General features: G+C 50.6%; 1 protein-coding gene across 6 annotated transcripts in view; it reads left to right on the top strand.

Annotated features, from left to right (window-relative positions):
- The first annotated feature begins 1,247 nt into the window (after window positions 1-1,247).
- HDAC5 (histone deacetylase 5) overlaps window positions 1,248-18,584 on the top strand; it is a 41,008-nt gene continuing 23,671 nt past the window's right edge. For 2 of the 6 annotated variants that reach the window (XM_044001215.1, XM_044001211.1), the window contains exons 1-3: window positions 1,248-1,416; window positions 8,253-8,459; window positions 16,469-16,540. In XM_044001215.1, coding sequence (XP_043857150.1) covers window positions 8,451-8,459; window positions 16,469-16,540 — 81 coding nt within the window. In that variant the 5' untranslated portion in view covers window positions 1,248-1,416; window positions 8,253-8,450. Of the gene's footprint in view, window positions 1,417-8,252; window positions 8,460-16,382; window positions 16,541-18,584 lie in introns of all 6 variants that reach the window. The other 4 variants (XM_044001214.1, XM_044001210.1, XM_044001212.1 and 1 more) reach the window with 3 other exon arrangements.

The raw sequence follows: 18,584 nt of genomic DNA, 5'->3' as shown, positions 1-18,584 counted from the left end.
GGAGGAAGTGGAATATATTAGTTTACTCACCTGTAAAAGGGGATAATACTATCTCCCTTAGAGAGTTGTTCAGGAGGACCAAATGAGATAACAGATGTGAAACTTCAAAGTGCTATATAAATGCTAGCTATTATTATTATAATAAAGACTTTATGTCCCATTCCCTTTAGGAAGTAGTTTCCTGAGTATTTATTTCTCTTTGTATCTTAAACTCCTTTCCTTTTTTTTTTTCCTGTGCTCTGTGGAAAGGGAGAAAGCTTACAGTGTCAGAGAGTAAAAGCCGTTTTTAATATTGGGAGAGAGAGAGAGAGAGAGAGAGAGAGAGAGAGAGAGAGAGAGAGAGAGAGAGAGAGAGAGAGAGAGAGAGAGAGAGAGAGAACGAGAACTTGGATTGGCAAATTCGACTTTAACTCTGGCTAACCTGAAAGCCTTGTTTCTTTGGGAGGGTCAGGAATGTAAGGGATTGCAGACTTTGCTGATTCTTTCAGACTGTTGGTCAATGTCAGGCTAAGGCTAGGGCTTAGTCGGATGCATAGAGGATTCAAAACTGGGTGGCGATCCCCCCTCCCCCCAAGTCACACAGGATGGCAGAATTTAAGGGATGGAAGTTACTTCGGTGGCCATCCCACAGCCGAGGCTCCTCAGAATCTCCAAGCTTTCATGCTATAGCCTTTGACTCTATTTCCTTCATGAGGGGGTGATTGCAGGTTTTGCAGAGAGGGCTGAGTAGACAGAAAAGGGGTCCGGACTTGGGAGTCAGTAAAATTTGGGTTCAGATCTGGGTTCTGAGCAACTCCAACAATTCTGTGATTTAAAAAGGGAGTGTGGGGGGAGGTGCAGGACTAATGCAATGATCTAGTCCTATGTCCTCATTTGACAGTGGAGGAAACTGAGGCCCAGAGAACTTCAGTAGCTTGCTTTAGGTCATGCAGCTTGGAAAGAAGCAAAGGCGGGATTCAAAACCACGCACCCTCTAAAGTCTGATTGTACCCCAAAGGAGGAGTCTCAAAGGCAGGCCCGTGAGTCCCGCCCTCGACCTCTGGGCCTAGTCCTTTAAGAGCTCACTCCTCTCCCCCCCCCCCCAACCCCGCCTTGTTGCCTACGCAGGACCGTGGGCTTCTGGACCTTTAAGAAGCTGTCCCGGTGGCGCCCCAGGCCCCGCCCGACGGCGAAGGGGAGGGGGGAATGGAGGGTGGAAAGGAGAGCGGGTCTATTTTTAGCTCGGGGCCAGGTCACGTGACGGGAGTGACGTCTCCGAATGTTGTTGTTGGTGGCGGCGGCGGCGAGCGGAGCCGGAGGAGCCGCCGCAAAGATGGAGGAGCCGTCGAGGAGGAGCCGCCGCCGTCGCTGCTGCTGCCGCTGCTGTCGCCGCCGCTGCTGCCACCGCCCGAGGAGCCGGAGCTCCTGCCCCTGGGGGTGAGCGCGCCCCCTCCCCTGCCCCTCTCCACGACCTGGGGGAACTAGGCGATTTTCCCCCCCTTTTGCCCCCCCCCCCGCTTCCCGGGCGCGAGACACGCTCAGCCCTCGCTCCCTCCCCTGCCCGGCCCCCGTTCCCTTCCCTTCTCTTCCCGTTCTTTCCCCTGCTTCCCCCCCCTGGCGCTCGGCCCCTCCCGTCCCTCCTGCCGGCGCGGGGCCGCCTGCCCGCGAGCCCGCGAGCCCCCGGCGCGAGCCCGACCCTAGGGGGAGGAAAAGAGGGAGGGGTGGGAAAGGGAGGACCAGGAGGGGAGGAGAGCTCCTCTTGGGCGCGCGCCTCGCCCCGCCCTTCCGCAGCCGCCGCCCCTGCAGGTAAGGGAGAGGACCCCCCCCCCCCAGACACACACACACACACACACACACACACACACACACACACACACACACACACACACACACACACACACACACACACACACACACACACACACACACACACACACACACACACACACACACACACACGTAACCAGTACTCCAAGGGGAGGCTGCCTGACCGGCTGGCTGATTTGCGAAGACCCTCCCCGCCTTGTAGTCAGCTGGAGCAAGTACCTTACAGCATCCTTTCCTCCTGCCCTGCACTCTCCCCCTTCCCAAGCGGGGCAGACCTTTCTTGATAGCCTATGGGGGGAGGAAGAAGAGATATTGCCGTCCCTGGAACCTAACCTCAACAACTAAAGACAGTCTCAGTTCTGTGCTCCCTAGCTTGTGCATGGGGAGCCTAGCCTAATTTCTGCCCCTGTCCATTAGACTGGGAACTCCTTGGGAGTAGGGACTGTTTTTTTTGCCCCCCCCTTTTCGGTATCCCCAGTTCTTTGCCCAGGGCCTGGTACATAGTAGGTGCTTAGTAAGTATTTATTGACTGATTGTCCCCAGTGGGTCCCCCCTTCCCCTTCTCCAACTTGGGGAAAGTTACAGTCTCCATTCGCACTTCCCATCCTACCACTTCAGGGAGCTGGGATGAAATGTAGACACCCCCACTCCCCGTTCTGGATTGGGTAGCTTCAATCCCCATATTCCCCTTGGTACTTGACTCTATCCTCTATCACGAACCCAGAGAATGGGTTGCCTATTAGCCTCACAGGTCGGAAGTTCCTGCATTGTCTAGAGTTGGGGGGAGACGGACAACTTTCCTCCCCAAAGGCACAACTAACTCAACCAGTAGAGAGTAGCTAGTATATAGTCCCTGGGGTGGGGAGTGAGAGGAGGTGGGCTTGGAGAGCTTTGTTGGGAGGAGAAGGCAACTGTGACTTAAGTGATTCCACTTTCTGAAGGGAGGTGGTTAATAGTATCTCTTTAAGGGGAAGAGTATCAGGCTCTGGGGCTACTTTAGGGGTTATCCCTTTCCCCTTCAGATGCCCACCTTGCTTCTGGGGATCCAGAATTTGCTCTGGAGCATTCTGGGAGGCCATAGGGGTAAATAGGTATGATGGAGGAGGGCAGAATCCAGCTTGTGACCCTGGAATAAGAGACACTGGGATCTTTGTCAGAAAGAAGGCCCTTGCCTTCCTTATGTGCAGGTGGGGGATAGGAGGCCTCTGTACAATGTGAGAGATAAGAGGATGGCATTCTTGGGGGACCCTGTCAGCCTGGGCACCTTGAGCACAGGCTAGCAGGGAAATCCATTGAGGTGGGGCATATTGGTGTGCTTGGTAAGAGGCCAAAAGGGTGGAATTGAGAAGGGGGTTATTAGGGGCAGTGGCTCTCCATTCCCCTGTTAGAAATGGTTCAGGTAGTTTGAATCTGTTCAGCATCCATTCCCACCTCTCCCCCTCTGTTTCCCCAAATGCACATAGCTTTGTGTGTGTTGGGGGGAAGCTCATCCTGTCTTTTCATTCATTGCACCCACTTTTCCCATGGAACTGGTTTGGTTTGTCTGTGTGCTTCAGCTGCTGAACCAGCTTGGGGAGATGGGAAGGTACCTTTGAATGGGTGGGGGGGCTCACCTCTTCTCCCTGTCATGAGTTGAATCATCACAGAGAACAAGGAAGCCCATATCTGGTGGGACACCTCCCCTTAGGGAAAAAGGATACACTCAAGTGGGAGTGGGAAGAAGCTCCAAAAAGATCTCTCCTTACTTAGGTCCTTGCCTCCTAGTATGCCCCAGTCACTGGGTCACCTTTTTGGTAGTCTTGGTAGGGGAAGAGGGAAAGAGGGAAGGTACCATGAGCTGTGTTATTGCTGAGACAAAGGTTTGCTTTTCCTGCCCAATGGGGGATTTGTTAGTTGTGCATTTAGAAAATGGGGAGGGAGGATGGGGTGAGGGTAATTCATGTGTATGTGGGGGAGGGGGCTCAGTCCTGAAGTACCAGCTGCTCTTTAATAATGAATTCTTCCTACTCACATCCTTTTGAGGCGGGATGTCTGGAACACTGCAATGGGAGCAGCCAGCTTGGTAGAGGATACACTCCTTGCTGAGGGCTGGGGGGGGGGGGAGAGGGAAGAGACAGAAACAGAGATGGCAAGGACTGGGGGTGGGCGATTCCTGACAGTTTGGGAGCCATGTTTCTTGCTCACAAGTCATTCACTAAAGCCTAGGCTGGCTGCCTGTTGTAGCTGACTTTGATTAATTCAACTTTTGATGCTTTTTCAATTCCTCCCCCCACAGATTGGTCCTTATTGTTATTTTATTGTGCATCTCTAGGGGCACTAGGAAAGGTGAGGAAGAGAGGGTATTTTCCAAGCAATTTCAGGGCAGAAGAATCCAGCCTTAGTCCCTCCTCCTTCCCCCTCCCTTAACACCCCCCCCCTTTTTTTTTTCTAGAAATAGCAGCCTCCTCCATCTGGCCCATGCAGATGCCTGGATCTGCATTTCAGCAGACAAACAGAAATGGGCTTGTTGCAAAAATGAACTTGTCAGCCTGGTGCCTTCTTTTCTCTTTTCCTGTGTGCCATTACCCCCACCCCCCAGCCCCAAGATGAGGAGGAATTATGCCATATCAGTTCTAACTATCTCTGTTGGTGATCGATCCCCGGTTACAGGGCAAGTGGAGGGACAAGAAGGGAGTCTACTGTTGGCATAGGGCAGGAGAGTTCCACAGGTGCCCCTGTAATCAGGACATTTGCCATTATGGCCTTTCGAGGGTGATGTTGAGGTTCCTGAGTGTGGGGGAGTGGGCAGAGGAGCATCTTGAGTCTAGCTGTAGCCTTCTCAGTGCCCTCCTGTGTGGGACCCAGGTGATTGATTATCTTTTGAATCTCTTTCCCTGCTGTGAATGACAGCCTCCTCCCCCCAAGTACTTTGAAATCTTCCAAGGGCAGAGTCCTTAGCTGATAGCTTGGAGGGATAGGGAGGGGAAAGGAAGGGGAACCTGTGCAGCCTGGTGCTGGATAGCAGGTCTAGTGATGGAGACCAAGGTGATAGATTTAGGGCTCTAGGGACTTTCTTTGGAAAGTCTGCCTCCTCTGAAATCCAGGGTTTATTGTTTAAGGGGGAGGAAATCACTATAGGGCTAGATTTGCATTCAGAGTCATTGGTTTCTTTCTCTTTTGGGTGAGGCAATGGGGGTTAAGTGACTTGCCCAGGGTCACACAGCTAGTAAGTGTCAAGCATCTGAGGCTGCATTTGAACTCAAGTCCTCCTGAATCCAGGGCTGGTGCTCTATCCACTGTACCACCTAGCTGCCCCAGAGTCATTGGTTTCTTATTTGTAGAAGCTGCTGTTTTCATTTTTCTGGTTTCCTCTTCCTATCTTCTCCTGGAGTTGTCATTGTATGAGTTGGGCGTTTATTCAGGGATCCCCCTCATCCCTTCCAGGCCTGCCCAACAACTTGAATCTCTATTGATGAACTATCCCCTCTGATGCCCATGTGTTGGTGGAGCTTAGAGCTGAGGTTATATCAGGGAATATGTATATTCTTAGGCTAGAGTGCTAGTGAGAGGTGGGACTCTGGGATTCTGTACATCCATTGACTTAAGACTCAGGAAGAGTCTCTCCCCATCTGGTTTGGTGTCTGAATGTTGGGTTCCAACCGGTTGGCTACTCTGAAGGTGTAGCCTGGCTGCTGGTCTTGCCTTCTCCCTTTCCAGCAAAGATTGGCATAGTTTTCCCTCAGAAGGGCTTTGAAACTAGCACAGGTCCTAACCATCAGGCAGCCTTCTTCCTATCCTTTCTTGCCTCACCCTAGACAGGAATCTCCACTTGATTCAGCCATGAAAACTGCTGTGTTTCCCAAGTGAGGCTCTGGCCAGTGGCCCTTATTCATTATGGAGACTTGCTATTGAGTGCTAAAGTGCTGTGTGTGGGAGTGGTCAATACTTTACCATTTGTTGGTAAAGTAGTAACAGTAGTTTATATAGTGCTTTACAAGGTTACAAAGTGTTTTTCTCATAACAACCCCATGAGATCTGTAGTGTAAACACAGTCCTGATTTTACAGATGAGGAAACTGAGGAATAGAGAGGCGATGGCCCAGGGTCATGGACCTAGTAAGTGGCAGAGTCAGGCCTTGGATCCAGATTTGGACTCAAAAGTTCAGGGTTCTTTGTGCTTTATAACATTGCCTCAAACAAAGCAGCAGCAAACAGGTAAAGAAAGGCTAAGATACTTTACTTATTTCTGCAAAGCTGAGGGACACTGGAAAATATACAAAATGGGTATTTAGTCTCGTAAGCACACCCTGCCATAGGATAGGGGGGTGATTTTAGTGTTGGCTTGGGGGCAAAATTAGCCAGTGATGGGCTGCCCTTACTAACCCCAAGGGAATCCATCCATCATGGCTCAGGTTGAACTCCAGGGGAGGGGAGTGAGAGAGAACAATTGCTCACCAAGGCTTAAGTTCATTGATGGGATGACAGCTGTGTGCCCCCAGTGGATGAGGAATTGTGCTTTGAAGTATTGGGGGGCAGGAATGGGAATGGGTCCATACATAGTTTATGGTAGCACTGAACCTTTAGTATCTCTTGTCTTCCTATCTTCATGGTCTTTGGAGGTCCTTTTAATTGAGAGGGAGCCTGATACATTCAAGTGGCTGAGGATCGTGGGAATTTCTGAACTTATGTTCCTCAGCCCACGGGAAAGGGTGTGAGCAGGACAGGACGCCAGTCCCCATGTGGGCATAGGCTGTGCTACCTTCCCACACAGGCCTCTGCCAGTGCCCCACCAGCCCCACCTGCAGCATTCCTGGGCTCTTCCCCAACGCTTGCTTAGGCCTTTATCTCCTTTCCCCACTCATTCTAATGGCAGTTTGATGCCTTCCTCCACGCCTTTCCCTCATTATCCCTTTCCTAGATTCAGTGTTATTTTTCCTTTAGCCTTAAGGACCTGAAATGCCTAAGGGAATGAAAAGGGTGAGTGTAGAGCAGGCTGGGTCTGAGATCCTTGTGCCTGCAGTCTTAGCTTCTCTGTGTACATTCGGGGTATCTCTGTCCCGTGCCTCCAGCTCTTTTCCTAGCCTTCCTTGGTGCTTCCACTTTCTTCAGATATTTTTCACCCTAGGTACTCCTTGAAAAGAAATCAATACATTTTACTTTAAAATAACACTAAGAGGTAAGGGTTATCTAAGGAATGGAGTGAATTTCCTTGCTTAGGTTTGATGAATGAGGTTGGAGCTTAAATTCCTGTATTATCTCTGCAACTTTTCCTGTGGCATGACTTAGCCTGATCTCATTGCTTCTCACTGCCTTGGTTTCCCTGGTGTCAGAGCATCTGTTTTGTTGTGGAGGAGGAGTATAACCAGGTCTGGGATGGGTTGGGTGGTCAGTGTTGGGGAGCTAAGAACTAGCCAAATCAGTAGAGAACCAGATTCTAGGTAACAGAAAACTCATAGTATTATGACTATAGCTTGTCAATCATGGTAGCAACATGTGTCTTAATTGAGAAAATGGTCCCCTTCTTGCCTTCAGCCTGTTTTGGCTTCAGGAAGTCATGGCAAGGACATGTTATGCTTATATACTTGTGTATGTAGCTAAAGCTATGTACCTGTCATTGGGCTCAGCATAGAATGTTTCTATCATAGAAAGATCCCTAGGGTCTGTCTAGGCCAACAAAGAAATTGACGGATGGGGAAACGATTGGCTCCAGGCCACATAGTTACCTAGTAGAAAGGCTGGGGTTGGAAAGTGTGGGGCAGAAAAGTTGTTCTCTGCCTGTATGTCCTGATGGAGCTTTCTTCAGGTGAGCTGGGCCAGGGTCTCTGTCCTTTAATCCCTGACCAGTGTTTGCCAGAAAGTCAGCCTCCACATGGAAACCCTGCTCAAGGCAGAATGGGATTCCTTGGTCAGTCAACAAGCATTAATCACTCACTGTCTGCCAAGCATTGCACTAGCTACATAGAGACAACCTGTAAAGGTATATGGAAGATAGCAGGTAGACGAGTGGGACTTCCAGAGTGGAAGGCACCAACAAGTGGGGGGGCCCAAAAGGGCCTCCTTCAGAAGGTGGGATTGGACCTGAGACCTGTGCTTAACAGTCATTTATTCATGGCCAGCTGCTGATCTGGGTACCCTTTTGGTCTTGTCTCCTCATTCTCTCTTCTTCCCCAAAATGAAAGATTGTTACCTACAATGGAATTTGTTTAGGGGTGACCCTGATGGCAGCTTTGGCTCTTGTGCTTTTAGGATATAGCACAGCATGGGGTCAAAGCTGAGTTCTAGACCCTGATCTGCCACTAGCTGGCTTTGGGATTTGGGGTAAGTCACTTCCCCTCTCTGTGCCTCAGTTTCCTCATCTGACAATGAGGAAGTTGAGCTAATTTCTCGGGTCCTTTTCAGACCTAACATTCTATGAGTCTGTTAAGTGGGTGGAGGGTTGGCTAACCCCACCTTCATCTCTTCCCCCAGGGATGCTACTCTGAGTGCCTGACTGCTTCACCTTGAAGGATGGCTGCGGACGGGCGGTAGAGTTGTAGAAGTCCTGGGCTCCGTCTGTCCATCTCTTTTGACACTTCTACAGCTCCCCATCCCTCCCCCCCCTTGCCCCAGCCACCAGCCCCTAGTGCCAGCTTCCCACGGGGCTTAGAGCCGGCATGAACTCTCCTAATGAGTCTGGTAAGAGGCTGTATTCCTTGTAGGATGGTTGGGGGTGGGGGTGGGGCCCTTAGGTTTATTGTGCTCTTATGGGGTAGAGTGATTTCTGAGCCAAGCTGAGCAACTTTCATGGCCTTGGAGCCACAGGGTGACTGGGGTTTGGGTTGGGTAGAGGAATGATAGGGTAGAAAATGTGGAGGAAGGGGAACATAAGAATTTGACTGAATCATTAATTTGACCATCTTTATGATCAGGTCTTATGGAACTGCCAATAAATTAGTCTAATCCCTGTCCAACAGAGGGTTACTAGTCTCTACCTCCAGTCTTGTACTGTGTGTGTGTGTATGTGTGTGTGTGTGTGTGTGTGTGTGTGTGTGTATGTGTGTGTGTGTGTGTGTGTGTGTGTGTGTGTAGAGTAGTCGCATCCTACCAGCTACAGAGCCTAGCCAGAGTCCTGGACAGATCTGGAGAATCTAGTGGACACTAACCACTACTATGCTCCTCCTCCCTCCTTACCACAATTACTCCCCTACTCCAGCCTCCTGGAGATGTTAGATTCCTGATCTGGGGTCTGTGTGACTGAGGTTTCCTGGTACTCCCTGCCCCCACCCCAGATCACCATGGCTTGGCTGCTTTCACCTGTGGGAACCTGGGTGTGTCTGCATGTATCCTTGGGTCTGTGTGCATGTTTGTGGGTGTGTAGCCATGTGGTCTGGGCTGGTCCCCTAGAAGTTTCTCAGAAGGGTTATGTTTCACTGTGGTCAGAGTAATAACTGCAGTCATTCCTTGGCTGTCCCTTGTGCCTTCTGTAGAACTCGAAAGCTTATGAGAATCTTGCTCAACTTCTCCCTTGTTTCTCTTACTTCCTTTTCCCTGTAGAGAATGGGAATTCCATTTCCTGTGTGCCAGGCCTAGATGTGAAGTCTCTTGCTTATGGTTTTGCAGAGACAGGTTTAGGAATGAACCCAGCAATCTTTTTCCTCCTCCTTCCCCTGGTTTCATAGTTCCAATTTAGTCTAAGAAATGGGAGGTGAAGACACCTATTTGAGTCAGCTGGCAGGAAGGTGCTCTGGGAAAATGGCAGCATGCTGGTGGAATTCCCTCAGCTTATTACAGAACTATGCCATGAGATGATGGATGTGGTGGGAGGCTGCTTATGGTAGGATGCAGTAGAGTCATTGGGAGCAGAGGGAGGAGTGATGCCTGCCTTCCTCTTCTGGGCATGTGAGGGTCTTAGTCCCTGAGCACTGACTCCAGCATAAGGAGGTTGTAGGCTCAGGGGTGGTAGTTGTATTTCCTGATGAGGGATGGAACTCCTCTATGTCTAACACTTTCTGACAGCCTTTTGGCTTTCTTTCTTTCTTTCTTTTTGGTGGGGCGGTGAAGGTTAAGTGGCTTGCCTAGGGTCACACAGCTAGTTAAGTGTCAAGTGTCTGAGGCCAGATTTGAACTCAGGTCCTCCTGAATCCAAGGCCAGTGCTTTATCCACTGCACCACCTAGCTACCCTGTCTTGGCTTTCTTTCTACCAAAACTGAACTCCCTGAAGGGGGGTGGGGTTGATGGAATCAGCTGGGGGTTCCAGTTATCTGGCCTTTTACTTCCTCCCCTCCTGGGAAGGGGTAGAGAAGATCCATTGTTTTCTCTGGATTTGATGAAGACCTGATCTCTTGCTAGGGAAGGGGAATGCCAGTGTGGGAACTGTCAGATTTAAGGTGGTATCTGTGAGAGTCCTCCCCATTGGTCAAAAAGCCTTACTCATATCTCCCTATAACTCCCACCAGAGGCTTTGCTTGGGTGAAAGTTTCTTTTTGGTTCCTGGACAGCATTGGCATTGTGGCTATGATTAATTGCTCTGGCCCTGCAGAGAAGGACCCAGCACTTCTGCCTTTTGTGGAAACCTCGAGGTCCACTCTTACCAGAGCCTCCTCTGGCATTTTGTGGATAAGCTGTTAATACCCACTCTCTGACTTGTCAGGGAATTCCAAGTCTCAGTTTCCTCATCTATGAAATAAGAAGAGTGGGCTAGGGGATCTTTAAGGTCCCTTCCAAGACTGGCATTCTGTGCTTCTATGATTGCATAGAAATAAAATGAGATCACTCAGTTGCTTTAGTTTTCTCAGTACCTCTTTTTCTATCTGCCCCCAAATGGAGCAGTTTATTAAACAAACAAATAAGTAAACAGGCATTTATTAAAACATTTCCCATGTGCTAAAGGTGCTAGATACTATGGGGCAGCTAGATGGCGCAGTGGATAGAGCACCAGCCCTGGAGTCAGGAGTACTCAGTCTCAGACACTTAACACTTACTAGCTGTGTGACCCTGGGCAAGTCACTTAACCCCAATTGCCTCACTAAAAAAAAAATAAAATAAAATAAAATAAAGATGCTAGATACTAAATGTCCGCAGTGTGTAGGGTTTCCTGAAGAGTAGTCAAGCAGTCACAAATGCCCGAAAGTCCTCTTTTTCATTGAAGTCCCATTTTTTCCTCTGAAAGATTAGACTCAGTTTTGCTGGGTAGGTGATTCTTGGCTGTATTCCTAGTTCCTTTGCCTTTTGGAGTATCATATTCCATGCCCTCTGGTCCTTTAATGTAGATGCTGCTAGATCTTGTATTATCCTTATTGGAGCTCCACAGTATTTGAATTCCTTTTTTCTAGCTGCTTGCAATGTTTTCTCCTTGACCTGTGAACTCTGGAATTGGCTATAATATTCCTGGAGGTTTTCCTTTTGGGATCTCTTTCAGGAGCCGATTGGTGGAATAGTCAAGCCATCAACAGGTATTCATTGTCTGCTTTTTATCAGGCACTGAGGATACAAAGACAAAATGAAACAGCTCCTGCCCTCTAGAAGCTTACATTCTATCAAGGGAGTGAACATGTCCACAGACAAAATAAAATCCAAGCCATTTTTGAGGAGGAGGTGCTGGTAGTTGAGAGGGTATGGGGCAGTAGCTATCCAGATAGGCCTCATGAGGAGGTGGAATTCGAGTTGAGCTTTGAGACTCAGAGGTGACCTTAATTGTGCCAAGCATTTGGAAGGGGAGAGGAATGGGGGGATGGGCTGTTAAAAGAGCAAGCTATGATTTGACCCCTGCCTCAAGGAGTATATGACCTTTATAAGAGGTAGACCTTTATTGTACTTAGAGTGGGATGGACTCCTAAGTTTTCTGTTTTGGTTGCCTCCCCTAGAGCATTTGAAAATAATCTTTTAACCTTTGGGCTCCAGGAAAACCAGGGTCTCAACTCCATTCCCCTAATTGCCCTGTTTTCTGGGCCTGGCTGAGAGGCAGCAAATAAAGCCATATGTGCTTCTTTCAGGAGCCCCCCCTCCCTTTGGGAGTACATCTCTGCCTCGGGCAGCCAGGGCTCCAGGATTTAGCTCTCCTTTGAGGATTTCAGCTTGTTATTGAAGCGGAGATTCTTAAGGGTCAGTACCTGATCCCCTGCCTTATGGGTTTTGATTAGCAGAGTTGAGGAACTCAGGGTCAGTGGAACTGAATCCTGACCTCAGGCTGGTTCCAGCTTCTGCCCTTTTCCCTCTAGCACTGCCCAGAGAGGACAGGAGCCAGGCCTTTGTAGTGTGAGTCAGCCCTAGAACTGGGAACTTGGGGGAAGGAGGTGGACAGGGCTCTCTGTCCCCTGTGGAGGCGGGAGACAGGCATCACAGCAACACCTTGTGTTTATGCAGGAGGCCTCTCTACTCAAGCTCCTTGAGCACTGCACACTTTCTCTCCTTCCTCCTCCCAAGAGTCAGGGATGGAAGAGCATTCCTCTCTTCTCTTTTGGACAGCAAGAGAAACTGGGGCATGAAGGTAGGGTAGAGTAGAGAACCTGAGAGTCTGGCTTCCCTACCTCAGGCTCTGCTTATTAGGCCTCGATGCCTCTCCTGGAAAAGGAAGCCAGCTGCATGGCAGAAGCAGAAAGTGGCTGGGCATTGTGGTTGAGCAGGGGTCTGCGAACCTGGGCTCCTCATGTTGGCTGCTAAACACCAGCATCTTCCTATGTTCACAGCAGATGAGAATATGCCTCAGTCTTCCTTTCCCTTCTCTAACTTCTACACTATTGGAGAACTTTCTACCCAAAGGCTCTAAGACCACTATGGCCTTTGTGTGCAGGTGTATGTGCTCGTGAGTGGGTTGTGTGAGCGTGTGTGGTGCCTCTTCAATTATTAGCTTCTTTGGAATAGACTGAGCTTTCAGATCTCTTTATTTTTCCTTGGATTTAACATCACATAAGAATCTTAAGCCTAGGTACTGGGCATGATGCTGGTGAAAGGTAGATGATGTAGTGAGGGTAGGATGTTGACTACCTCAGGGACTGTAAAGGAAGAGCCAAAATCTCCTAGGCTTCCCTGCCTGGAGGGGGGCGGGGCAGGAGGGTGGGGAGAGAGAGAGAGAGTTAGTGAGTGTGAGAGTTCTGACCTTTTTTGTGAAACACAATTGTGGTTTGATTACTTGCCTTTGAGGTTTAGGATATATTGCATATTGGTGTTCTTACCCCTTCCTTAGTCCCATTCTCCCTTTCCCCCCTCTTCCCCTGCAATGTTTCACCCCAGGAATTTGAAAACTAAAATTCCTTGGAGAGCTAGGCTGTAGATTGTTCCACTCTACATTCCAAAGTGGAGGGGCTGATGGTGCCAGAACCTCAGATGAGGGGGACTAGAGCAAAGTTGTTTTTGTCTGGGAGGGTGGAGCCAGCGTGGGCAGCTTCTTGAGTGGGAGGTAGGAAGACTTATATGGCAAGAAAGAGAAAACACCACATGGACAAGTGAAGGGGTGAAATTAGACATCAAGAACTTCCAGCTTTCCTTGGAGATGTCTGAAAAAGAGAGCTTTGTCCACTCAAATGTCTGAATTGGGTTAGATGGGCCCCCTGAAAGCAGGTGGAAGGAGAATGACCTCCTCCGGGTTGTCCCAACTCAAGGATCCAGAGAACTGTACTTGGCTTAAGTAGGATCCACCTTCCCCTGAAATAGGGAGCATCAGGGTGCTAGCCCCAGGCCTCTGGGTCCCACTTCTTTATTTAGTGGCCATGTGCTTGTGAGAAGACCAGTGGCTACTGCTAGAGCAGTGTTTCCCTTCTCAAAGTGGGAGTATTCTTACTCTTTTTTTTTTTTTTAGTGAGGCAATTGGGGTTAAGTGACTTGCCCAGGGTCACACAGCTAGTAAGTGTTAAGTGTCTGAGGCCGGATTTGAACTCAGGTACTCCTGACTCCAGGGCTGGTGCTCTTATCCACTGTGCCACCTAGCTGCCCCTTCTCTTACTCTTTTTTTCTTTTCTTTTCTTTTTCTTTTTTTTTTTTTTTTTGCAGAGCAATTGGGGGTTAAGTGACTTGCCCAGGGTCACACAGCTAGTAAGTGTCAAGTGTCTGAGGCCAGATTTGAACTCAGGTACTCCTGAATCCAGGGCTGGTGCTTTTTATCCACTGCGCCACCTAGCTGCCCCCCCTTCTCTTACTCTTGATAGTAAGCTGGACAAGGTTGGAGTGGGATAGGGGGATGAGAACTGGGTGACTTGGCATACCTTTTGAGATGTGGAAATTCATCCAACTCTCCTCCTCCCCACTCCCCTGAATTAGTAGAGATTCCCACTTGGAAATTCCCTTGGCATGCAGCACCCAGCTCTTCCTTGCTCCCAAAGCAGGGCAGGGGATAGCCGGCTCTTCTGGTTGTTCCTAGCTTGGGTGGGTGGAGTCCTGGGTTGGGAGGCAGGACTTTTTTATTTAGGTCTTGCTTAGTGACCTATAGTTAACTCTTCTTTCTTCTGTGTTCCTCATATAGGGGGACATTATGCTGCCCTCCCTCTTGTCCATACAGTGAGGGATATTATATTAGGATAAACCTTGAAGGGAGGACGTGGAAAATGGGTGATGAAAATTGAATGCTTGGTATCTTTTCCCTTTTCCTTTGCTGCCTCTTCCCTGTCAAGAGAGACCTTAGACATCTCTTTTCCTAAATCGGCAAAAGCCAAGGAGCAGAACCAGTCTCCAACTCCTCAGGAGACCAGGGAAATTGACTTCTATCTCATATCACGTGTTAGTTTCCTCTCTTGAGCCTCTTTCTCCATCCTCTGTCCCAGCTCTATCCTAATGTCAGGTGCCTTCAAATTTCCAGATGGTGGATTCTGGAGCAGGGATTTATAGGTAGTACAGAGCAGGTGGGCCCTGGGGATTTCTCCTTGGCCTTGGTTGTCCAGTTCTCCCTCCTGGCCCTTGACATGAGCATGAGGTCATTCTGTCCAGCAGGGAGGACGGGTGTCATTGGCCTTGTGCCCAAGGGGGGAGGGGGCTTAAAATAGCAGCAGTGACATCAGGCAGGGGGAGGGGGCAGCCCAGAAATAATCTGGCTATTAAAAGGCCTCATCGAGGTCAGGGGGACAGAGCGGCCGGGCACATTGGAAGGCACAAATTGAGGGGAAGGGTTGGGTTGACAGGCACTATTCCTGACCATGCCTCGGGCCCTGCCATCTCAACATCTGGCCAGCTATATGACATCTATCTATGACTGTCACAGCAGAATAGTAGACTCTGCTCTGCCTGATTTTTGCCCTGCTGGACCTGGCTGGTGCCCCAAGCTAGGGCAGTGGGCTCTCTGCCTGGGAACCTCTTGTCTATGTTCTGGGAGGGGAAACTGAGCCCTCTGCTGCCAGGCACATCAAGGGATCAAACCAAAGGATCCTGGCTACATCATCTGGGTCCTTTCTTGGAGACGAGGGAATGGCTGATGATTTTTGTCTTTTTCTGGGACTGTTGCTAGAAGCACTAAAGCATGTGTGTAGGCCCCTGCTCTCAGGGAATGTGAAGCTGCCAAGTTGAGTGCCTTCCTTGGGACAAAGACCTTAGGATGAGTTGGGGCGATGGTGCTGGGGTAGGGTTGCAGAAGAGGACCCTGTGAGGAGCTGGGGAAGATGACCCCATCCTCCTTCGCTTCCCCTCAGCCCTCTTCTCTTCCCCCTTCCTTCTCCAGTGGCTTGGGGTGGGGAGGAGGAGCCACTGAGCCCTGAAGGGCAATGAAAACCAAACAGATCTAACCCAGTCAGTCTCCCAGTTGTTGGAAACTGGAGCAGTTGTTGCAGATGTTCCCTGCAGCCTCCAGGGGAAGCCTCGTATTCCTGAGCTGGGCTGGCCAGGCCCTACCTGCTGCCCTTTCTCCAGGCCTTTTCAGTTTCCTTACCTGTTCCATCTTGGGGGCGGGGTAGGGTGAAGGAAACGTGGTAGAGGATCAAGTCTGGCTTCATTGTCTTCAGCGTCACTCCCACCTGGAGAGCCAGACAGGGAGCCAGACTTGCAGACACACACTGCACACAGGATCCCTTCTTCCTGTTCCTTTCCCCATCTCCAGCCCACCCTCCCAGCCGAGCTGAGCTCTTTGTGGTCTTAGCCTTCGGCACTAGGCCCTCCCCCCTCCCCCATTTGGTGCTTCCTCCCAGAGTGGAACGCCTCCCTTCCCCCTCCCCCCCTTGGGGCCTCCGCCAGGCCCAGGCTCCTGGCAGCCGGCCTGAGGCTCCCTGAGCATGCTCCACCTATTTATAGCTTGGGCCCTCCCCCCATTGCTATTTCAGTCTTCTGCCAGCTGCCGGCTCATTTGGGAAGGAGCGGGGGAGCCGGGCCCAGAGCTGTCACCCAGGGACTGGGCATGCAGAAATCCCGGCCCCTGAGCTCCCCTCCTTGCCCCGGAGCTCTTGGCTCTCCAGCCTGTGATATTCCTGTTCTCCAGGCTTGGGAGTGACTGACTTTCCCTGCCTTTCTCTCTCCCAGATCCATTCCCAGAGTCTGAAAAAGGGCTAGATAGGGTCGATTGCTAGTTTTGAGTTAGGCTGACAGGATCTGGAGCCTCCTGACTTCTGCTGGATGTGGTAAAGGAGCTGGAGGACCACGGGAGCCGTGGAGCAGTGAGGGCCTTAGTTTGGCCCGTGTTTTGGCCCACTGCTTCCCCCTTCCCACAGCCTTGGCATGCTGCTGATGCCCAAGGCCCAGGGGCTGGTCAAGATGCTGCAGACCATATATGAGACGGAATCCTGTTTCTCTTCAGATGGGATGTCGGGCCGGGAGCAGTCCTTGGAAATCCTGTCTCGGACTCCTCTCCACAGCATCCCTGTGGCAGGTAAGCTCCATGGCTTGTCCAGTTGGCTTCTTGTTCTGGGAAGGTAGCCGAGGCTCGTGGCTCCGATGCCTGCCTCGGACTTCATATCTGACCTTGGGGAGAGGTGCTTCTGGACCTCAGTTTCTTCTTGGCAGACATTCGGGTGAGGGGTGGGAGGGGCCTGTAAGCCATAGTTTCTCCTGGATTTGGTTTCCTTTCTTTGTGTTTGTTGGAGTCTTCCAGCTGCTCCAGTGCAAGAGAGCGAGGGGAACAAAAATGCCCTGGATTTGGGTTCAAGTCCTGGTTCTGGCACTGATTGATTAGCTGGGGGATCTTGGGCAAGTCCCTTAAGTTCTCTGGGCTCCAGTTTCCTCCCCTGTAAACTGAGGGTGACACTTGCACTGCCTACTTCACAGAGTGAGGATGAGGAAAGCCTTCAAGCACTTATATATAAATACAAGTTGTTGTTATCCCCTGATCTCTTCCCTTCCCCACTGCCTTCCAGAGTCTGTAGTATCCTGGGGGAGACTGGATCACTGGGAGAGGCCAGGGCCAGTTGGCACCATCTTCCTCTGGGATTGCAGGGGGCAGAGAGAGACAGAGACAGTTTTGGGAAAATGGGAAGAAACACTGCTTTGCTGTCACTTAGCTCTTCTGTATGGGTACAGGTGAGCATGCAGTATGCTGGCATCTGGCAAGGGGAGGAGGCTGAGCAGTGTGGGAGTCAAGTGAGAGGACTGGCATCCGAGGTTCCTGGGCTCTGCTGGGTCAGCTTCACACTCAGGATGCTGCCATCTCTAGTTTCTTCCCTCTTCAGTTTCTTTCTCTTTAGGGACCAGAGGATGAAACGGTTATTCCCTTCTGGTTACATGGGAGTCTATGTGCAGGGATTTCATAGATAGTCCTACCATCTAAGTACATTTTGGCAACAGGAAATTATTTTGTCTTTGGTTAGCCACTCCCTCCCCCACTCTTAGGTACCGGTTGGCAGAGTCTGGGGCCTCCCTGGCACAGCCTTCCTACCAGTCCGGCACCACAAGATGCTTCCTTCAGGGAGTGGCTTTCCTGGCACAATGCCTACCCCACCCCTCCTGGCAGTGGCTTGGCACTCAGGAGTGTGTGTGTGTGTGTGTGTGTGTGTGTGTGTGTGTGTGTGTGTGGTGGTGAGGAGGACGAGTGTCCTTGTTTTAGGATGTATGTGTTTTGAGAGGAACATCCCTAGTCACAAGAGAGGTGGTTGGAATCTGTGCATATGTGACTGGCATTGAATTGTTGGGCAGGGCACCTAGAAGAGGGAGGCATGGGGCCATAGGGTTATCTTTGTTGTGGAGTGTGGGAGGGAGGACTTAGTGCTTCATGGGGAGTTGTTGGGAAAAAGTCGTGGCACAAAACTGCCATCTGCCTAGATAAGGAAGCCCTCATAGTCCTACTGGGAGCCCTGAAATCCCAGATGTTACCATCCCTGAAGCTGCTAAGTGCAGCTGGGTGTGTGGGGACTAACCTACTGCCTGCAGCCTCCTGGGCTTCTCTGCAGCATGCTGTTCTAAAAGTGGCCCTTGGTGATCTTGCTCCCCATGGCAGGGGAAGGGGCTCCGGCTGGGGCAGGCCCCTCTGATGTCTTTGCTGCTGTGTCTTCCTTCCCTTGCCACCTAGAGAGTGGCAGCCAAACCAGGTACCTCTGCAAGTCTCCTTCCCGCAGCCTGGCCTGGGCCATTTAAAAGGTCAGAGCCTCTGCATATCACACCCTCAGTTTCCTAGAAAATCCCCATAGTATTGGCCCTGTTTCTCCTCTTGAAGTTGCCTGGTCTACCCAGCCCCCTATTCCTAGTTGTGCTACCTTAGTTACTCCATTTCTCCTGGCCCCTTAAAAGTGTGGTCCATGTGTTGGCAGTCTGGAGGTGTGAGTCACCTCAGCAACCCAGCGAGAGGGTTAAGAATGTTCCCCCTGCAAGGCTCTGGTGTTGTCGCTGTGACGTGGGCTGGGGACGGATATAGGACTGGAGCTTGGGGTTGTTTTTTTTTTTGGACTCTGGAATGTAAACAGATGTTTCAAATAGAAACGCTT

This window comes from Dromiciops gliroides, chromosome 4, assembly GCF_019393635.1.
Source record: "Dromiciops gliroides isolate mDroGli1 chromosome 4, mDroGli1.pri, whole genome shotgun sequence".
NCBI lineage: Eukaryota > Metazoa > Chordata > Mammalia > Microbiotheria > Microbiotheriidae > Dromiciops > Dromiciops gliroides.
This window is presented reverse-complemented; position numbering and strand designations above follow the sequence as displayed.